This window comes from Phyllobates terribilis, unplaced genomic scaffold (genome assembly GCF_046119375.1).
Source record: "Phyllobates terribilis strain yellow unplaced genomic scaffold, ASM4611937v1 Scaffold_1__5_contigs__length_1240528914, whole genome shotgun sequence".
NCBI lineage: Eukaryota > Metazoa > Chordata > Amphibia > Anura > Dendrobatidae > Phyllobates > Phyllobates terribilis.
Genome location: NW_027362761.1, coordinates 665,684,725 through 665,707,763, shown reverse-complemented (window position 1 = coordinate 665,707,763; position 23,039 = coordinate 665,684,725). Strand labels below are relative to the sequence as shown.

The following is a 23,039-nucleotide window of genomic DNA, read 5'->3' as shown; positions in this document are numbered from 1 at the left end:
GTACTTGTTACTGTGGCCCAGCTCTATATGTCTTTAAATTGTTAGTGGGGTTTTTCCTAAAATTTGGCAACCATTGGACTCACTGCATACTTTATAACTGTATAGCAGACCCTCTCCTTTCTAATGGGTACATGTTGATTCCATGGCCCTGCTCTATGTGTCTTTAAATTGTTAGTGGGGTTTTTCCTAAAATTTGGCAGCCGTTGGACTCACTGCATACCGTATAACTGTATAGCAGACCCTTTCCATCCTAATGGGAACATGTCATACTCATTACTGTGGCCCAGCTCTATGTGTCTTTAAATTGTTAGTGGGGTTTTTCCTAAATTTTGCCAGCCATTGGATTCACTGCGTACCCTATAACTGTATAGCAGACCATTTCCTTTCTAATGGGAACATATCATTACTGTGGCCAAGCTCTATGTGTCTTTAAATTGTTAGTTGGGTTTTTCCTAAAATTTGGCAGCCGTTGGACTCACTGCATACCCTATAACCGTATAGCAGACCCTCTCTTTTCTAATGTGAACATTGTGTTATTGTGGCCCAGCTCTATGTGTCTTTAAATTGTTAGTGGGGTTTTTCCTAAATTTTGGCAGCCGTTGGACGGACTGCATACCAGATAACTGTATAGCAGACCCTTTCCTTTCTAATGGGAAAATGTCGTACTCGTTACTGTGGCCCAGCTCTATGTGTCTTTAAATTGTTGGTGCGGTTTTTCCTACATTTTGGCAGCCGTTGGACTCACTGCATATCCTTTAACTGTATAGCAGACCCTCTCCTTTCTAATGGGAACATGTTGTTACTGTGGCCTAGCTTTGTGTCTTTAAATTGTTAGTGTGGTTTTTCCTAAATTTTGGCAGCCGTTGGACTCACTGCATACCAGATAACTGTATAGCAGACCCTTTCCTTTCTAAGGGGAACATGACGTACTTATTACTGTGGCCCAGCTTTATGTGTGTTTAAATTATTAGTGGGGTTTTTCCTAGAAGTTGGCAGCCGTTGGACTCACTGCATACCATGTAACTGTATAGCAGACCTTCTCCTTTCTAATAAGAACATGTCGTACTCGTTATTGTGGCCCAGCTCTATGTGTCTTTAAATTGTTAGCGGGGTTTTTCCTATATTTTGGCAGCCGTTGAACTCACTGCATACTCTTTAACTGTATAGCAGACCCTCCTTTTTCTAATGGGAACATGTCGTACTCTTTACTGTGGCCCAGCTCTCTGTGTCTTTAAATTGCTAGAGGGGTATTTCCTAAAATTTGGCAACCGTTGGACTCACTGCATACCCTATATCTGTATAGCAGAAACTCTCCTTTCTAATGGGAACATGTTGTTACTGTGGCCCAGCTCTATGTGTCTTTAAATTGTTACTGGGGTTTTTCCTAAATTTTGGCAGCTGTAGGACTCACTGCATACTCTATAACTATATAGCAGACCCTCTTTTTTCTAATGGGAACATGTCGTGCTCGTTATTTTCCCCAGCTCTGTGTCTTTAACCCCTTAAGCCCCGCGGGTGGTTTGCACGTTAATGACCGGGCCAATTTTTACAATTCTGACCACTGTCACTTTATGAAGTAATTACTCTGGAACGCTTCAACGGATCCCCCTGATTCTGAGACTGTTTTTTCGTGACATATTGTACTTCATGATTGTGGAAAAATTTCTTCGATATCACTTGCGTTTATTTGTGAAAAAAATGGAAATTTGGCGAAAATTTTGAAAATTTTGCAATTTTCAAAATTTTAATTTTTAAGCCCTGAAATCAGAGCGATATCTCACACAAAAGAGTTAATAAATAACATTTTCCACATGTCTACTTTACATCAGCACAATTTTGGAACCAAAATTTTTTTTTGTTAGGGAGCTATAAGGGTTAAAAGTTGACCAGCGATTTCTCATTTTTCCAACAAAATTTACAAAACCATTTTTTTAGGGACCACATCACATTTGAAGTCACTTGGAGAGGTCTTTTTGACAGAAAATACCCAAAAGTGACACCATTCTAAATACTGCACCCCTCAAGGTGCTCAAAACCACATTCAAGAACTTTATTAACCCTTCAGGTGCTTCACAGGAATTTTTTGAATGTGGAAGAAAAAAATTAACATTTAACTTTTTTCACAAAAATGTTACTTTAGACCCAATTTTTTTTATTTTCACAGGGGTAACAAGAAAAAATGGACCCCAAAATTTGTTGTGCAATTTCCCCTGGGCACGCAGATACCCAATATTTGGGGAAAAAACACTGTTTGGGCGCACGGCAGGGCTCGGAAGGGAAGGAGCGCCATTTGACTTTTTGATTGTAAAATTTGCTTGAATAATTAGCGGACGCCATGTTGTGTTTGGAGAGCCCCTGTGTGCCCAAACTTTGGAGCTCCCCCACAAGTGACCCCATTTTGGAAACTAGACCCCCCAAGGCACCTTTATAGATGCATAGTGAGCACTTGGAACCCCCAGGTGCTTCACAAATTGATTCGTAAAAATGAAAAAGTGAAAAAAAAAACACTTTTTCATTTTTACGAATCAATTTGTGAAGCACCTAGGGGTTCCAAGTGCTCACTATGCATCTAGATAGGTGCATTTGGAGAGTCCCTGTGTGCCCAAACATTGGAGCTCCCCCACAAGTGACCCCATTTTGGAAACTAGACCCCCCAAGGCACCTATCTAGATTCAAAGTGAGCACTTGGAACCCAGGTGCTTCACAAATTGATTCATAAAAATGAAAAAGTGTTTTTTTTTTCACTTTTTCATTTTTACGAATCAATTTTTGAAGCACCTGGGGGTTCCAAGTGCTCACTATGCATCTAGATAGGTGCCTTGGGGGGTCTAGTTTCCAAAATGGGGTCACTTGTGGGGGAGCTCCAATGTTTGGGCACACAGGGGCTCTCCAAACGCAACATGGCGTCCGCTAACAATTTGAGCCGATTTTCCATTCAATTTGTTAGCGGACACCATGTCGCGTTTGGAGAGCCCGTGATGTGCCTAAACAGTGGAGCTCCCCCACAAGTGTCCCCATTTTGGAAACTATACCCCTCAAGGATTTTATTAAGTTGTATAGTGAACATTTTGAACCCAGAGGTACGGCACAGAATTTGTTTACATTAGGTCATCATATTGAATAAGTTGTCATTATTCTTGAGCGCAAGTGCTCGCTACTTGAGTTTGCATCGGGTACTCAGGTATGCACCATGTACAGCGTGTGCTCGAGTGACATGCTCGAGTCCCTGCTCCGCATGTTTCACGGTTATTAGACACCCAAAAAAAAACATGCGGGGATCGCTCGTGCATGGCAGGCAATCCCCGTAAAGTTTTTTGGCCGCGAAGCATAAGGGGCAGAGACTCGAGCATGTCACTCAAATACCCACGATACTCAATGCATACCAGAGCACCCGATGCAAACTCAAGTAGCGAGCACTTGCTCTCAACACTAGTCGCCATATCGCCATCTTTTTTTCTTACTTTTGAAAAAAATCCCAACCCCAGCCCTAACCCTAGCACAACCCTAGCCCTAGCACAACCCTAGCCCTAGCACAACCCTAGCCCTAGCACAACCCTAGCCCCAGCACAACCCTAGCCCCAGCACAACCCTAGCCCCAAACCCGGCCCTAACCCTAGCCCAATCCTAACCCAAGAGTTTATTTTTGACGCCGTTCCTTGTGCAGTATAAGTGATTAGACGACTTTATTCTTCGGGTCGGTGTGATTACAGCAATGCCAGAATCATATGGGGTTTTTATGACTGACAGCTGTCACACACTAAAAGACGCATTTTTTGTAAAATCTAGTTTTTGCATCGCCATATTTTGAGAGCTATAATTTTTCCAGATTTTGGCAGACAGTCATGTGATGGCTCGTTTTTTGCGGGATGACTTGACGTTGTTATTGGTGCCATTTTCAGGCACGTGACATTTTTTGATCGCTTTCTATTCCGATTTTTGGGAGGCAGAATAAACAAAAACCAACAATTCAGGAATTGTTTTTTTTTTTTTTTTTATTCTGTTCCGCGTGTGGTAAAATTGATGAGGTAGCTTTATTCTTCGGGTCAGTACGTTTACAGTGGTACCACATTTGTATCATTTTTCTATGTTTTGGCGCTTATACACAATAAAAGCTATTTTATAGAAAAAAATATTTTTTAGCATCGCTTTATTCTGAGAGCTATAACTTTTTTATTTTTCGGCTGATGGAGCTGTATGGCGGCTTGTTTTTTGCGGGACGAGATGACATTTTCAGCGGTATCATTTTTATTTATATGCGTCTTTTTGATCGCGTGTTATTCCACTTTTTGTTTGGCGGTATGGTGATAAAGCATTGTTTTTTGCTTCGTTTTTTTTTTTTTTTTTTTTTACCGTGTTCACTGAAGGGGTTAACTAGTGGGACAGTTTTATAGGTCAGGTTGTTCCGGACGCGGCGATACCAAATATGTGTACTTTTATTGTTTTTTTTTTTTTTTTTTTATAATAATATTTATTGATGGGTACATTATATTTTTATTTTTGGTGTATTATTATTTTTTTTTTTTTATAATATTTTTTTTTTTTTTTTTTCCACTTTCACACAGTTTATACACTTTATTACTTTGTCCCACTCTGGGACTTTCACTTTTTTTTTCTGATCGTCTGCATGGCACAGGAATGAAGCACCATCCCTATGCCATGAAGGCTGTCAGAAGTGCACAGTGTGAAGATTGCTTGGAGATGCACTGCTCATGCCCAAGCAATCTTCCTGCTCTCTGGTGACCCGGATGTTGTCATGACGACATCGGGTCGTCATGGCAACACCCGGGAAGCCTTTGCAGACTGCGCTGGAAGCCGGAAGAGGAGGTGAGTATCGCCGATCACCTCCCCTTGCCCCCGCAATGCCGCGATCGACTTCGATCGACTTCGATCGCAGCATCGCGGGGGTTAATGTGCTGGGAGCAGTGCAGGACCGCTCCCTGCACATAGTACCGGGTGTCAGCTGTGACAATCAGCTGACACCCGGCGGCGATCGCGCCCGCACAGCCTGTGTGCGCGCGCGATCGCCATGACGTACTAATACGGGTCTGGCTCTTAAGTCCCAGGGCACAGACGCGTATTAGTACGTCAGATGTTATTAAGGGGTTAAATTGTTAGTGGGGTTTTTCCTAAATTTTGGCAGCCGTTGGACTCACTGCAAACCCTATAACTGTATAGCAGACCCTCTCCTTTCTAATGGGAATATGTTGTTACTGTGTCCCAGCTCTTTGTGTCTTTAAATTGTTACTGGGGCTTGTCCTAAATTTTGGCAGCTGTTTGTCTCACTGCATACCATATAACTGTATAGTATACCCTTTCCTTTCTAATGGGAACATGTCATACTCGTTACTGTGGCCCAGCTTTGTGTTTTTAAATTGTTAGTAGGGTTTTTCCTAAACTTTGGCAGCCGTTGGACTCACTGCATATCCTATAACTGAATAGCAGAACCTTTCCTTTCTAATGTGAACATGTCGTTACTGTGGCTCTGCTCTATGTGTTCAAATTGTTATTGGGATTTTTGCTAAAATTTGGCAGCCATTGGACTAACTGCATACGCTATAACTTTATAGCAGACCCTCTTCTTTCTAATGGGAACATGTCGTACTTGTTACTGTGGCCCTGCTCTATGTGTCTTTAAATTGTTAGTGGGGGTTTTCCTAAAATTTGGCAGCTGTTGGACTCACTGCATACCCTATAACTGTATAGCAGACCCTCTCTTTTGTAATTGGAACATGTCATACTTATTAATGTGGCCCAGCTCTATGTGTCTTTAAATTGTTTGTGGGGTTTTTCCAAAATTTTGGCAGCTGTTGGACTCACTGCTTACTCTATAACTGTATAGGAGACCGTCTCCTTTATAATGGGAACATGTCGTATTCGTTACTTTTCCCCAGCTCTGTGTCTTTAAATTGTTAGTGAGGTTTTTCCTAAAATTTGGCAGCTGTTAAACTCACTGCATACCGTATAACTGTATAACAAACCCTTTCCTTTCTAATGGGAACATGTTGTACTTGTTACTGTGGCCCTGCTCTATGAGTCTTTAAATTCTTAGTGGGGTTTTTCTTAAATTTTGGCAGTCGTTGGACTCACTGCATACCCTATAACTGTATAGCAGACTCTCTCCTTTCTAATGGGAACATGTCGTACTTGTTACTGTGGCCCAGCTCTATGTGTCTTTAAATTCTTAGTGGGGTTTTTCTTAAATTTTGGCAGTCGTTGGACTCACTGCATACCATATAACTGTATAGAAGACCCTCTCCTTTGTAATGGGAACATGTCGTTAGTGTGGCCCAGCTCTATGTGTCTTTAAATTGTTAGTGGCGTTTTTCCTAAATTTTGGCAGCCATTGGACTCACTGCATACCCTTTAACCCCTTTATAACCCAAGGTGGTTTGCACGTTAATGACCAGGCCAATTTTTACAATTCTGTCCACTGTCACTTTATGAGGTAATTACTCTGGAACACTTCAACGGATCCCCCTGATTCTGAGATTGTGTTTTCGTGACATATTGTACTTCTTGATTGTGGTAAAATTTCTTCGATATCACTTTCGTTTTTTTGTGAAAAAAACGGAAATTTGGCGAAAATTTTGAAAATTTTGCAATTTTCAAAATTTGAATTTTTATGCCCTTAAATCAGAGAGATATGTCACACAAAATAGTTAATAAATAACATTTCCCACATGTCTACTTTACATCAGCACAATTTTGGAGCCAAATTTTTTTTTTATTAGGCAACACCCGGGAAGCCGCGTCAGACAGCGCTGGAGGCCGGAAGAGGAGGTGAGTATCCCGATCACCTCCCCTTAGCCACCGCAATGCTGCGGTCGCCTTCGATCGCAGCATTGCTGGGGTTAATGTGCCGGGAGCGGTGCAGGACCGCTCCCTGCACATAGTACCGGTTGTCAGCTGTGACAATCAGCTGACACCCGGCGGCGATCGCGCCCGCACAGCCTGTGTGCGCACGCGATCGCCATGACGTACTAATACGGGTCAGGCTCTTAAGTCCCAGGGCACAGACGCGTATTAGTACGTCATGGGCTTTAAAGGGGTTAACTGCATAACAGACCCTCTCCTTTCTAATGGGAACATGTCTTACTCATTATTGTGGCCCAGCTCTCTGTGTCTTTAAATTGGGTAACACCCCTCCCCCACCCCTAGGAAGGTAACTGTTTTTCCATCCACAGTTCCACTGGCAATTATTAGTGCACTTGAGGTTCTTATCTTTTTTTTTTTTTCTCTTCTCTTTTCTCCTCTACTAAGCTAAGGACCATTCTATATACTAAACGAAAAGGTACAAGGAAATATTTTTCTCCCCGCCTACAATGGTTTTCATCTTTTAAATCCCCCTATCTTATCCGCACGCCATTTTTTATCTCTAATAATTGTTTTAACTGAACCAATAAAATAGTTTTTTTTTACTCACTACTGTACTATTTTAATTATTATTACCATTACCTTGGTTTTTTAACTACCCCATTGACATCTCCCCTTTAGCTACCCCGTTGATATCACCCCTTTTCCCCCTACGTCTCCAGCGCAAGTTGCTTATTTCGTTAATGAGTTAATAAATAAACTAAACAATATTATTTGGTTGGAAAAAGGGGTATCTAGAAAAGAGAAACGCAATCAAGAAATTTGACAACATAGAGATGAGCGAACATGTTCGAAAAAGTTTGCCAATTTCAAATTCGCCACAAACGTTGCACATTCGGATTAGTGATCGGACACCCAAGCATTTTTACTTAAAATTGGCAAAATCCAGTAAAAGTCTGACAAATGATTGTTGAAAATACTGTAGTGTAAACTCAATTTGGCTAGGATAGTGGTGCTGTATGATGAGTAGGGGGATGTGTTTGATGAGGGGAAGGGGTGGGGAGAGGTCAGAGGGGTGGCGTGATGGTAATCTAATTTTTTTTCTTTATTTAATGTGTGTAAATTACGGCTAGCAAATCAGGGCGCAGGAACCAACCACATGTCCAGACACAAGGGCTTGTGCCATTGGCAGCTGAAATCACAGGTCCCTCTCAATATAAAGAGGAGACATGTTGTTTTCTGCCATTTTGTTAGTATAACAGCTCAGAGAGGATGCTCCTTGTCTGCTCCTGGATACTGAAAGATTTTAGATAGTTTAGATAGATAGGATCCTGTGTGGCTGTGGAATTGACCTTCCAGCAGATTTTTTTGTGCTATTAGTGAGGTCCAGACAAAGGCAGCAGGGCACATTTCAGCTTAGAACTCTGTTGTGCACTGCTTCTATTGTGCTCCATGCACGAGTACACCTTGAAAATGTAATGTTCTCTGTTACTAACTAGTGATGAGCGAGCATGCATGCCACTATTTGGTACTCGCACGAGCATCTCAGTGCTCAAGATGCTCGGTGAGTAATATTGAAATGCTCGGACTGGAGCTTGAGTCCCCGCCCCCCCATGTTTGGTGCTTTTTAGACAGTGAATTAACATGCGATGATTGCCTGCGAGTCACTGTAATGCCGCAGCTATGTTGGTTGTGGCATTACAGCGATTGTGGAGTGGGCATAGATTAAGGACCTCTGCACCTTTCTGCACAGTTTTGAAATGCCTACTAAGATGGTTAGCGCTGACGATGCCATCATCAGCATCACTATTCTGGTCATCTACATGCTGGAGCAGACTTGGAATAGCCTGCGGCAGGAAGTGGTGGTCCCAGAGGAAGAGGAGGAAGCAGAGGAGGATGCGGAAGGGATAACAATGTTTCTAAGTTCCAGACTATCGTCACACAGGCGGGTGCCAAGGGAGGGTGGATTACAGCAGTCGAGGGGGGGGGGGATGGTAATACCAGACAAACTGTTAGTGAAGGTGCAGGAGTCGATGGAAAAAATGAAGGAGGAAGAGGTGATGGGCGAGCAACAGTCAGGAGATGAAGATGATAATCATCCCCTCTCTGTTGATCGTGGTTGGTAGGAGGGGATGGAGGAAACAAGCATCAGTGTTACCCAGCAACCAACACACCATGGGCTTGGACCTCATGGAAGAGCCCGACTTTGAGTGCCTTCTTGCTGCACTATCTTCAACATGATCCCCGCATAGTTATGATTCAAAATAGTGCTGACTAATGGGTTGCCACTCTGTTAGATCCACATTATAAGAGTAAATTTTGCCAGATGCTTCCTGCCCTGGAAAGAGAGGCGTGAAAGCTGGAGTATTGAAACACACTTTTACACAACCTTAAGAGAGGTTTTCCCCGAGACCGCAGTGAGGCACACAGTGTGCTTCACAGCCCTAGACTCCCATCCTCTGTAATGTCAATTCGCCAACCCCAAAACATTAGCCGCAGTAGCAGTGAAAGTGGCAGAAGCAATTTCTGTGAGTCCTTTCACACATTTTTTAGACCAGCTTGTGCACCAGCACAACAGAGTACAAGTCTGACACATGGAGAACAACTGGAGAGGATGGTGCAGAAGTATCTTGAGCTCAATATCGATACAATCATGGAGGGTTTGGACCCTTTTACATTTTGGTCTTCCAATATGGAAGAGTATCTTGAGTTCGCCTGCCACGCCTTGGAGGTTTTATCATGCCCAGCAGCCAGTGTTCTCTCAGAACATGTCTTCAGCGCTGCTGGTGGTGTCCTAATAGAAAAGCGCAGCCAGCTGTCCCCTGAAAGTGTAGACCGCCTAACTTTTATCTAGATGAACAAGTCATGGATCAATCACCCAATCGCAGACTGCAGACTAGGCTATGTTGAAGTTTTTAGTGTGCTTCATTGATCTTGCGTAATTGCAGTCTGTGTCGTGGCTTCTATGCCTGCTGTTGCTGCAGATGTTAACAATAATTTTTCCAAATGTGGAGACTCCTAATTGGGTCTCCATCTGCTAGGTTGGCTGTAGTGGAAGAGGTGTCAGCCCTCATTAGAATATTTGTACTCTAGTGAAATTGATGCCACTTTGGTGGTATCTGCGCCTAATTTTTGGAAATGGCGAGACTCCCGGTTGGAGATCCTTCATGTGTATTGCCTGTAGCATTAGGCCTCCAAGACCGGCAGGCCTCCACTTACTTTCAGACAACTACCCATGTTACTATCCTTAAATTTTTGTACCAATACTACTCTATGAAGCTGATTTTTCTGCCATATGAGTGTGACTGATCATAAAAGCTGCTTGAGCTGTTGCATGTGGTATCAGAGCTCCCAGCACAGCAGACCTAAACTGATCCCTTACCTACCTCGTCTTAATTTGAAGTTAAATTCAAAGCTGTATATGTTGGCCCAGACCCTGATACCATTATAAAATTTTTACTGTGGGTCAATTAATGCCTCTTTTCCTGATGTCTTCCCCTAATTTGAGCTGTTTTGGCAGCTTTTGGGAAAGTTTGAAGGTGTTGTGTATGCGTTTGGTTTTGCCTCCTATTGAATCCAATAGGGTTCGGTATGTTTATCGAACCGTTCGACGAACCGAACATTTAAAGGTTCGTTCATCTCTACTTCTAAGAGATAACATATGGCAATTTCTGGTTTCATGAACACTTATGGTATGATCATTCCAGGTTAAATGTTATAAGTATGGTCAGTAGTGATGAGCGAGCACTAAAATGTTCTGGAGCTCGTTGCTCGGTTCGAGCAAGTCGTAATGCTCAGGTCCTCGGTTCATATAATGAGCCCAATGTAAGTCAATGGGAAACGCAAGCATTTTTTCAGCGGCTCCCCTCGGAGGTCTGGAGGGGGCCTAAAAATTAACCAAATCAATGGGAACAGTGCTAAAATGATATGGTAACAGCATGGGGGAAGACTCCTGGAAGCTTCTCTGACTCCCAGGTCACTGCTGTGAACAATGTGGTCAGAGTATTACGCCACTTTTACTGACTCACAATAAAACATACAAAAACAAAGCTTAAATGGATTTTCCTGAAAGATATGTTAAGAAACATTCTTTCCAGGGTCATGACTTGTATATAAGGTCAAGTAAGAAAAAAAAAAAGGATGGACTGTGGAAGAGATTTATGCGACCAGAATGAACACTCATCTCGAGCTGATGATACCACATAGCAGCACCTGTCCCTATTGTAAATGCATCTAACTGCGGTATCGATAGGGAATAGAATAGATTTGTATTTTTTTTCTGCAGCACGCAGTATAAGGCAATAATACCTGGATTGATCGGTGTAATACGCTATCCATACTGTGATAGCTCATCCGTAAACAAATTTCAGATAAGACAAGTAATGTTCTAAAATAAATTTAAAAAAGTCCAAATTCACCAATAAATTCATTTAATGGTGTCACCCTTAAATATACAGTGCATAGTGAAAGTATTTGGCCCCCTTGAACTTTTCTACCTTTTGCCACATTTCTGGCTTCAAACATAAAGATATAAAATTCTAAATTTTTTGGGAAGAATCAACAACAAATGGGACACAATCGTGAAGTGGAACAAAATTTATTGGATATTTTAAACTTTTTTAACAAATTAAAAACTGAAAAGTGGGGCGTGCAATATTATTCGGCCCCCTTGAGTTTTGTTCCACTTCACAATTGTATCCCACTTGTTGTTGATTATTCCCCAAAAAATTAAAATTTTATATCTTTGTTTGAAGCCAGAAATGTGGCAAAAGGTAGAAAAGTTCAAGGGGGCCAAATACTTTCACAATGCACTGTATATTGATCTGTATATATCCTATACTACCCCGAGTTTGGATATACCAGGTGACTACATCACATATTAAAAATATAATTTTATTAGATAAGTTTAAAATACAGTTAATTCAGGTACCACAATGTGCAAAAAGAGGCACATAAAATGTTCTGAGTGGGTCTCCTATACTGTTTTGCGTATGCAGCAATTTCAAGGGCTGCAAAAATTAGGACGCACTCCAATACACATTTGAAGAGACGTTAAAAAAAAAAAAAAAACACAGCAGGATTTTTAGGATAAAAAACAGATACGCAATGTAACCTCTTAATCCTTGCAAGCTTCAACACAATGTTCACAAGATAGATAGCAGTGGTGGTTGGTCTCCTAGACAATGAGCAAACTCCTTCATCATTGTAACGGGTCTGGGAGGCGGAACCTCTGAGCAACTTATACAAGGGGGCGGTCCTTGTAAGGAAGCGGGTGGCGACCAGGGAAGACAGGCAGGTAGTCACAGCAGGTGACCGGGACAGTCTCTGGGTGAACGGGCAGGAGGTCACGGCAAGTGACCGGGACAGTCTCTGGGTGAACGGGCAGGAGGTCACGGCAAGTGACCGGGACAGTCTCTGGGTAAAGGGTAAGTACGACCTGTGACGGCTGAGCCTCCAGGTAGGCTAGCAGGCAGATGGCAGATGTGTGCTCCCAGGTGAGCAGGCGAGAGTCTCTGGATAAGCAGGTGGTCACAGCATGTGACGGCGGAGCCTCCAGGTAGGCTAACAGGCAGGTAGCAGATGAGCGCTCCCAGGTGAGCGGGCAAGAGTCTCTGGACTGGCAGGTGGTCACAGCACGTGACGGCGGAGCCTCCAGGTAGGCTAGCAGACAGGTAGCAGATGAGCGCTCCCAGGTGAGCGGGCAAGAGTCTCTGGACTGGCAGGTGGTCACAGCACGTGACGGCGGAACCTCCAGGTAGGCTAGCAGGCGGGTAGCAGGTGGGCGCTCCCAGGTGAGCGGGCAAGCTGGTCCATAGACAGACTGACAGGTGTCGGAAGGCAGACCGTCGGACCTCAGGCTAGCAAGCAGGAAGCGGATAACAGGCAGGAATCAGACAGCAATCTGGCAGGAAACTGGCAGGTAACTGGCAGGTAACTGGAAACGGGACCTGAGGGCTGAAGCAGAGTAGTGAACAGTGCAACAACATTGCTCGGGCACCTCCATTTTGGAGGAGGTGCCTTATATATGGTGAAGTCCTCCGGCCATTGGCCGGGGACTCCTTAGGACGGCGCGCGCGGCCCCTTTAAGAGGGGGGGAGCGCGCACGCGTGTGCCCTAAGTACCGTGGCCGGGAAGGAGCGCGCGCTGCCACCAGAGCGGGAGGAGGACGCCGGGCTCGGAGCGGAGAGGTGAAGGGAACAGCGTCCCTGCCTAGCAGAGGGCAGGGACGCCGACGCTACAATCATGATATAGGCCACCATCTCCTTAGCTTGCTGGTACTTTTCTGTGGGAATGAGCTTGTCTCCAACCAGCCAGGAATATCCAGTGAATGGCATGCCATGGTTTGGTATTAGCACCTAGTACCAGAAGCGAAGCCATCCACAATTTCCATATCTCAGGAATTTTATTTGGTAGACTGGCTGCCCAAACATTAGTTTCTCACAAAGTTGCTTTAGACTCCGAGTGGCAGTAGGTTGAAGTTTCTCCAGCATGACCTGTTAGATATCAGAGGGAGAACAGAATTGGGCTTTGCCAAGGTGCCAGATTGCATCTTAAGTCTTATAGCTTGCTGGAGCCAGTCCACAGTAAAAAAGCAGCCATAGAGTGTCCGGGAACCTTCACACAGACTTTTCTTAGGGCTGCTTCTCGATGAGAGTTGTATTTCACCACAGCCATATTGTTTAGGTCGGTGAAAGAACTGGCATAGGGGGAAACCGTATCTACTCCGGCTGTCATTTCTCCCAGGAAGTCCTCTAATGCAGCTTGTTCCATAAGCAATGGCTGCCCGTCCAACATCAGCTCACACTTCTCAGTGCTTCAGCACAAAAATATCTTTCTTTACACCTTGAATTTTATAACTAAAAAGTTGGGCTATGGCCTGATCTGCAATGCTTTTTGAGAAATAACGTGCATAAGCAAAGCTACGGTTTAGGCCACTGAAAGTCATCATTAAGCAAAACTCATACATCTTTCCCACAGACTGAAAGAGGGGTAGCAAGACTTCCAAGACAGCCAAGACTTCCCTGTCCTCACCAAGAGGATGACTGTCCATGTTCTCCTCCTCATCCTCCTCATTATTTCCCAATCCGCGTTGAGATGAGATGAGGCTTGGCTGTGTAGCATCACCCTGTATAGTTAGTTTCTCCGCCTGCAATGCCTCTTCTTTAATTATGAGCAGCGAGCGTTTCAGTAGACAGAGAAGCGGGACGGTGATGCTAATTATGACGTCATTGCCGCCCACCATCTGGGTGGAGTCCTCAAATTTTTGGAGGATGGCATAGATGTCAGACATCCATGCCCACTCATCAGCTCTTATGTGTGGAGGCTGACTTGAATACCGACAAGTGTGTTGAAGCTGACACTCAACAACTGCCCACTGCTGCTCACAAATCCTTCTCAACATATTCAAGGTTGAGTTCCAACGCTTGGTGACATCGCACACCAGTCGGTGAGCTGGAAACTGCAAATGCTGCTGAAGCACGGCAAGGGCGGCAGAAGCTGTAGGTGACTTTCTAAAATGGGCAGACACGCAGTGTACTTTGACAAGCAGCTCAGGCACATCTGGGTAGATTTTGAGAAACCGCTAAACTACTAGGTTGAGCACATAGGCCAGACATGGTACGTGTGCGAGGTTGCAAAAGCTTCAGAGCCACCACCAGGTTCCGCCATTGTCACACATGACCATGCCTGGCTGTAGGTTCAGCGGTGCCAGCCATAGATCTGTCTGCTCTGTAACAGCTGTCAACAACTCCGCAGCGGTGTGCGGTTTGTCCCCTAAGCATATTAGCTTCAGCACAGCCTGTTGCAGCTTGGGCAAGGCAGTACTGCAGTGCTTCCAGCTTCCGACTGATGTGGACATTTCAGAGATGGAGGCTGAATAGGATGAGGAGTTGCAGGAGCTGTAGAATGTAGGGGCAACCCTGATTGACCCAGGGTCTGCAATCCTTGGCATCTGGAGGATGTGTTCTGTCCCAGGATCTGACTGGGTCCCGGCTTCCACTATATTAACCCAGTGTGCAGTCAGCGAGATGTACCTTACCTGGCCACATGCACTTGTCCACATGTCCATGGTTAGGTGGACCTTCCCAGTAACTGTGTTGTTGAGGGCATGGGTAATGTTCTGGGACACGTGCTTGTGTGAGGATGGCACACCGGGAGAAATAGTGGTGGCTGGGGACCAAATACCAAGAGATGGCCGCCAGCAATGAGGTTGCGGAAAGATTCCGTCTCCATGAGTCTAAAAAGGCAACATTTCAAGCGCAAGCAGTCTAGAAATGTGGCAGTTTAGCATTGTGGACTGTGGGTGGTTGGCTGCGCATTTCTGCTTGCGTTCAAAGGACTGGGGTAGGGAAAACTGAACGCTGCGCTGGGACAAGGACGTGGTTGCTGATGGTGGTGGTTGCAAGTGTGCAATGATAGGTGCATGGCGGAAGGCATCTTCACCTCCCCCATGGACAGGAGATTGGCGTGCATGCATAACAGCAGGACAAGTAGTGGTATACCCCCTGCAGACATTGTTTCTGGACCCTGGCGTTCGGCCCAACAAGTCGGGTGCTTTGCTGTCATGTGCCTGCTGGTGGTAGTCAGACTGGTAGTTTTGCTGCCCCTGCTGATTCTGGCATGGCAGGTTTTGCAAATGGCCTTTTTGGGGTTATCTGGACAGTCTTAAAAAAAGAGCCAGACTCTGGAAGACCTAACAGTAGGATTGGCAACTTGCCTCGTGTTGGTGTTTGGGGCAACAGTTGCCCACCCATTGTCTGTGGCCATCCTACTGCTTGTTTCTGCCTGTAGTGGTGCTACACCTCCCTCCCCCTCTGTGCTGCTGTCCTTGCTTTGCATATCACCTTGCCAGGTTGGGTCAGTGACTTCATCGTGCACCACCTCATCTTCCACTTCGCACCCTGGTCCTCCTCTTGACTTGCTGGCAATTGTGTCTCATCATCATCATTCAACTTTTGTGACAGTAATTGCAGTTTTCCCTTCGTCGCCTTTGTGTGACCATGGCAGCTCAAATATTTTGGCATTGCTACATGCGATCTTGTCTTGCCCGCTTGAAGCCCGCTTGAAGGCCCGAATATATAAATGGAAAAGTGAGCAGTGCTTTGGAGTGTTCAAGTGTGGGATCACTTGTTTCTGGGCACTCGGCATTGTGGGAGGAAGGAGGATCAGGGTGAGGAATATGTGGTCCAGACTCACGACTACTGAGACTTGACTTATGGAAGACAGGGTGGTGGTGTTGGCAAACTGACTGGAAGCATTATCTACTCTCAAACCAACAACCTTTTCACACTGCTCTGGCTTCAATAGTGGTGTTTCGCACCCCCTTGAAATTGGGACAGGAATGTAGTTCAACATGATGTGGGTGTTTGTTGTGCTCCCTCAGCAGGCACAGTTTCATCTTTCCCATGGCCTTGGCGTCTGCGTGCACCATCAGCATCATTTCCACTTCCCGACCCTTGCCACGAGCCTTGCTCATTTTAACTGGAGTGTAATATTTGGCACGCTCCAAAAAATGTAACTATTATTATGGCAGTAATATCGGATCACGTCTGATGACCACGGTTTTGAGCTTTGGCCTTATAGATGTGGTATTGGTCAGCGACCAAGTGTGAATAGGTTGAACAACACACAACTGGCAGACTTTAACTGGAGTGTAATATCTGGCACGCTCCAAAAAATGTCACAGTTATTACCGCAGTAATATGGGATCATGTCTGATGACCACTGTTTTAGGCAGTAACCTATTAGTATAATATTGGTCAGTAACCAAGTGTGAATAGGTTTGAACAACATACAACTGGCTGACTTTAAATGGAGTGTAATATTTGGCCCGCTCCAAAAAATGTGACTGTTATTACCGCAGTAATATCGAATCATGTCTGATGATGGACAAGTTTCTCTGCTTCCACAATACAGCAATGCGAATAAAATAAAAAAGTCTGGCTGTATTCTGCTAACAAGCAAATAGAGCAGTACAATGGTGTACTGTATAGCTTTTTAAGCAAATAATCAGGATTAATAGCAAAAAAATAAAAATTAGCTATGGATATCTGTAAGAACAGCAGAGCAGACAGAATGTGCAATGGACCCTATTTTGCTCATACACTCTTCAAACTCTGCCTGCCTAGCTCCTGCTATCACCAGGATTAATAATATATGCAGATGGATTAGTCCTTAGAAGGACTGTTAGTTTAGATGTGTATAGCTGTGGAATACCTAATACCTCACTAATAAACCACCAATTCGCTTCCTAGCTCATCAGCAGCCCCTACTACTCTGCTTGTCTAAAGGGTAGACTGTGATGAGCATAAGGTCACCCGGTCTGATATAGACCCGATGACGCTATGCGACCAGCCAATCACTGTAATGCCAGAACCAGCATGGCTGCGGCATTACTGTGAGTGGCAGGCAATCTCCGCATGTTTATTCACTGTTAAAACAGCATCAAACATGCGGGGCGGGGACTTAAGTTCTCGCCCGAGCATCCCGGAAGTACTCGCCGAGCACTGAGCATCTCAGTGAGATGCTCGGGCGAGTAGCAGTTGCGACCATGCTCGCTCATCACTAATGGTCAGTACAAATGCAAACTAATTAATATAACTGAATGGCAGATATTCTAATGTATATACATCATAAAAATAAAAAAATGTGTGAATATAGATTACTCTAGAGTGTTACCGGGGGGAGGGAGGGGGTTGGAGGGTTGTATTAGTTTGTTTGAATGGAAAAAAAAATCAAATCCTTGGAAGATCATGACAACTTTATTGTATTTTATGTATAACAATAATATATAATGATACAATGTAACATTGAATATCTCTTTGTTCTACTGATTTTTTTTTTGTAAAAACATTATTGTGTGATTTTCTTAATAAAAATGATTTTAGGAAAAAAAAATTGAGCATCATTACACGTGATCTCTTCATGTCCCTCATTAAACGTGCAGGGCGAGAGACCAGAATCAATAAATGGAAATGTAAAGAGCTCATCGGAGTGTCCGAGTGTGGGATCACTTGTCTCCTGGGACTTGCAATGGTGGGAGGAAGGAGGATAAGGGTGAGAATTATGTGGTCCAGACTCTTGGCTACAGAGACTGAACCGTGTGGAAGACAGGGTGGTGCTGGGAAATAGACTGGAAGCATTATCTGCCATCCAACTGACCACTTGTACACACTGTTCTAGCTTCAACAGTGTTGTCCCACGCCCGCTGCAAAGTGAGACAGGAAGCTAGGTCTCAAGGATGAGTGTGCTTGTTGTGCTTCTGCAGCCGGCACAGTTTCATCCGCTCCACAGCCTCAACCTCTACATGCACCATCAGCAGCACATTCGCTTCCCCGTCCCTTACCGCACACTTTGCACATTTTAAATTACGTATATATTTTTATGCATGCAAACTTTCCAGTATTACTAGGGAAAAGAAAATACACTGCTCAAAAAAATAAAGGGAACACTTAAACAACAGAATATAACTCCAAGTAAATCAAGCTTCTGTGAAATCAAACTGTCCACTTAGGAAGCAATACTGCTTTACAATCAATTTTACATGCTGTTGTGCAAATGGAATAGACAATAGATGGAAATTATTGGCAATTATCAAGACACCCTCAATAAAGGAGTGGTTCTGCAGGTGGGGACCACAGACCACATCTCAGTACCAATGCTTTCTGTCTGATGTTTTGGTCACTTTTGAATGTTGGTTGTGCTTTCACACGTGGTAGCATGAGACGGACTCTACAACCCACAGAAGTTGCTCAGGTAGTGCAGCTCATTCAGGATGGCACATCAATGCGAGCTGTGGCAAGAAAGTTTGCTGTGTCTGTCAGTGTAGTGTCCAGAGGCTGGAGGCGCTACCAGGAGACAGGCCAGTACACCAGGAGACGTGGAGGGGGCCGCAGGAGGGCAACCACCCAGCAGCAGGACCGCTACCTCCGCCTTTGTGCAAGGAGGAACAGGAGGAGCACTGCCAGAGCCCTGCAAAATGACCTCCAGCTGGCCACAAATGTGCATGTGTCTGCACAAACGGTTAGAAACCGACTCCATGAGGGTGGTATGAGGGCCCGACGTCCACAGATGGGGGTTGTGCTCACAGCCCAACACCGTGCAGGACGCTTGGCATTTGCCACCGAACACCAGGATTGGCAAAGTCGCCACTGGCGACCTGTGCTCTTCACAGATGAAAGCAGGTTCACACTGAGCACATGTGACAGACGTGACAGAGTCTGGAAACGTCGTGGAGAGCGATCTGCTGTCTGCAACATCCTTCAGCATGAGTGGTTTGGCAGTGGGTCAGTAATGGTGTGGGGTGGCATTTCTTTGGAGGGCCACACAGCCCTCCATGTGCTCGCCAGAGGTAGCCTGACTGCTAATAGGTACCGAGATGAGATCCTCAGACCCCTTGTGAGACCATATGCTGGTGCGGTTGGCCCTGGGTTCCTCCTAATGCAGGACAATGCCAGACCTCATGTGGCTGGAGTGTGTCAGCAGTTCCTGCAAGATCAAGGCATTGAAGCTATGGACTGGCCCGTCCGTTCCCCAGACCTGAATCCGATTGAGCACATCTGGGACATCATGTCTCGCTCCATCCACCAACGTCACATTGCACCACAGACTGTCCAGGAGTTGACGGATGCTTTAGTTCAGGTCTGGGAGGAGATCCCACAGGAGACCATCCGCAGCCTCATCAGGAGCATGCCCAGGTGTTGTAGGGAGGTCATACAGGCACGTGGAGGCCACACACAATACTGAGCCTCATTTTGACTTGTTTTAAGGACATTACATCAAAGTTGGATCAGCCTGTAGTGTGTTTTTCCTCTTTAATTTTGGGAGTGACTCCAAATCCAGGCCTCCATTGGTTAATAAATTTGATTTCCATTGATGATTTTTGTGTGATTTTGTTGTCAGCACATTGAACTTTGTACAGAACAAAGTATTCAATGAGAATATTACATTCATTCATTCAGATCTAGGATGTGTTATTTGAGTGTTCCCTTTATTTTTTTGAGCAGTGTATTTAGCCCTGAAAAGGACTGTTGTTTTATTATTGTTATTTAGTACTGCAATAGCAATATTAAACCCTGCCTTGATGCCTCTTATCCAAAACTGTCTTTACACTTCAGAAAGGAAAATATTTAGCTCTGACAAGGGCTTTTTTAACGATGCAGCAGAGGTATACAAATACTGCAACAGCAATAATAAATCCTATATCTCTACTGTAGAATATGCTCTCCTTCCCAATAACAACTCTCTCTAAACTGCTTCATGAACACAGTATGCCGAGCATTGTGTCACTGGGTCTTATAAAAGACCCTATGATGCGATGCCGCCGGCCAATCCAACATGGCTATGGCATTACTGTGTATGGAGAGCAATCCTCGCATGTTCATTAACAGATGCCAAACATGTGGGACGGGGTCTCAAGCATGGCGCTTGAGCATCCGCGATACTCGATCGAGTATCAACCACGCTCACTTATCACTAATAGATGATTATAAAAGCTGAAATATACAGTATATAGTTGAGGACAAGTGACAGAATCAATTTAAGAAAAAACTTGGCTGCTACTTTCAATTACAATTTGCAAGTGACCTAAAGGAACATAAAGTATGCAGGGTATAATCAATAAATATGTTGATATTGTGTGTGTGTTATGATGAGATTTTAGTTTATTTAGAACATCTCAACTAACTCGAACTAGAATCACAAATGCAGTTTTTGTGGCAATGATTTATATGCAGTTTTATTTCTGTCAAAATTAAAGTACATTTACATAGGCCAGCAGTGTTCTGCACAGTAAAAAAATGCTTGTGTTTTACTGTTTACTACACAGTCTGTACAGGTAAAACACACAATTTTTTGACAAATGCTCATTGCCCATGTAAACACACCCTTTAAGAGAAAATTATACTTTGTTGATTTTTATTTATCTTTTCTGTATTCATTTCAGATTCTCTCGTATTTTGATATCGTTTTCACTGTCATTTTTACAACGGAAATTGTCCTTAAGGTAAATACATATTTAGAAACATCCTTCTATTCTTATCCTTATTCTATTCATGTTCATTTTTTTATGGATCCACAATTTTGTTTGGTGTTTTAAGCATTCTTTATTCATGTTTACTTTCTCATAATAGATGACTGTATATGGGGCTTTCCTGCATAAAGGTTCATTCTGCAGAAACTATTTTAACATCCTTGATCTTCTGGTTGTTGGAGTCTCTCTGATCTCAAGTGGCATACAGTGAGCAATAATTATTAGTGTTTTATTTAATCTTATATATGTAAGATTTTAGCCTTGTTCACTGCTGTGTATGTGAAAACATAGCCATACAATTCAGTCTTATTCATTATATTACAATGTCTGACTCACTTTTATTTGTAGAATATTCAAACGTCTCCTCAAGAAAGGTTAGCCAATAGGGGGATAATCTTGTATCCAGTCTAGGCAATGCTGAGTGATCTAAATAGTCTAGATTGACACATGGTAGCCAAGTATTAGAAAGATTTATACAGTGTCAGTTGATTAATATCAATAGCTTTGAGAAATAGATATGGCCCTCTACCTTGGTGCATGGTATGTAAATCTACTATTCACGAATACCGGCTTGGTTAAGGGGCTTGATTATGTAAATAGAAAGTGACTACCAATCAGCAGATAGCAGAGGCCGGGCTGATAAACTTGTATGATGAATGCATAAATTATACAACAACACATTAAAAGGAAACTTGTCATGTCCTTAAACGCTATCAACCTGCAGGTATAGGGTTAATCTGCAGGTTAATAGCTTTACAAAACTTTCCGCCTTTTTGAAAGCATGGCTACCGGGAGAAAATGTACTGTCTTCTTTCCAAAATTCACAAGCTTTCAATCATAAAGGCTTTAATGGAGCAGCTACAGTCACTACTCAGTGAGCAGCAGTTGTAAGTAAGCTCTTTGATTGCTCATGCTGCAGAGATTCAACACAACATCATTTGGCTTTTGAATCCTTCACAAACTTGAACATAAAACTGTTGATCAACATGTTGATCAATTCTCTCCCCTTTGCAGTTCAATTAAAAGGAGTAGGCCACCACTTTATAAGTCTCTTCCATTTGAACTAATTGCCAGAGATGCTCTTTTGTAAATCATTTGCTTTCCAAAATCCTTCTGTAGGGGATGGCAGCAGTTGGGCACTATCTGAGCATGAGAGTGGTACAGTCTGTGGAGCACAATCAAGTCCTCTTGGACATCATATCCTTTTCTCTCACACATAACTTTTTTCTGTTTGACATGAAGTACGTCCACCAGCTCAGGGGCACTGTGATGGGGAGGCCTTGTGCTTCCACTTACGCGAACCTGCTCCCGGCCTGGTGGTAGGAAACCATAGTCTTTGATGTCCATCCTTATATTGGCCTCTGGTCCAGATTTATTGATGACATCTTCATTCTTTGGTCTGACTCAGAGGGCGATTTTCACTCCTTTGTGGATTCTCTGAACATCAACAAGATCGGTCTAAAGTTTACATGTGAATGTGATACAAGAAAGATTGCCTTTTTGGATATATCTATACGGAGGGAGGATGATGGACATCTCAGCACATGCAGTTATCATAAACCGTCTGCCACAAACAGTCTGTTGAAATAGGACAGCCACCATCCAACAGCGCTGAAAAGGGGTATACCAAAGGGGCAGTTCCTCCATATCAGGAGCAATGCTACCCACATAAGTGAATTCAGGACACAGGCTAGGGATCTTTACCAAAGATTCCAGCACAGAGGATACCCGCAACCTATTATTGAGCAATAATATGCTCATGCTTTGGTTAGGGACAGATATTCCCTCCTCTCGAGCTGTGGCAATATGCGGTCAAATTGCGGTAAGAGGGAGGATGATACCATCAGGGTTATCGGGATGGTCGAATGTCAGGCAGATAGTGTTCAGTGTTCTTAAAAAACATTGGAGTATCCTATTAGCAGACCTGAATCTAAATGGGCTGATTCCACGAAAACCCAGGGTTACCTAGCGAAAGGGAAAATCCTTAGGCGATTGTTTAACACACAGCCTATACTCTAGGCCGCAACAAGCAGGCACATGGCTGGATAGAAAAGTCTGTGGCTTGTTCAGAAGTGGTGGCTGTTGTGTTTGTAGATGGATGACCCCATTTAAGGCGTTTACCAGCTCAGCGTCAGGAAAAACATTTTATATAAGAAACTATGGGAAATGCAAGTCTATGGGTGTGGTATATAAAGCC

At 43.9% G+C, this 23,039-nt stretch overlaps 1 protein-coding gene across 1 annotated transcript in view; it reads left to right on the top strand.

Annotated features, from left to right (window-relative positions):
* The window catches only part of CACNA1S (calcium voltage-gated channel subunit alpha1 S), a 1,485,309-nt gene that overhangs the window by 682,658 nt on the left and 779,612 nt on the right, over positions 1-23,039 (top strand). The window contains exons 20-21 of the mRNA XM_073685020.1: positions 20,756-20,815; positions 20,943-21,049. Coding sequence (XP_073541121.1) covers positions 20,756-20,815; positions 20,943-21,049 — 167 coding nt within the window. The remainder of the gene's footprint in view (positions 1-20,755; positions 20,816-20,942; positions 21,050-23,039) is intronic.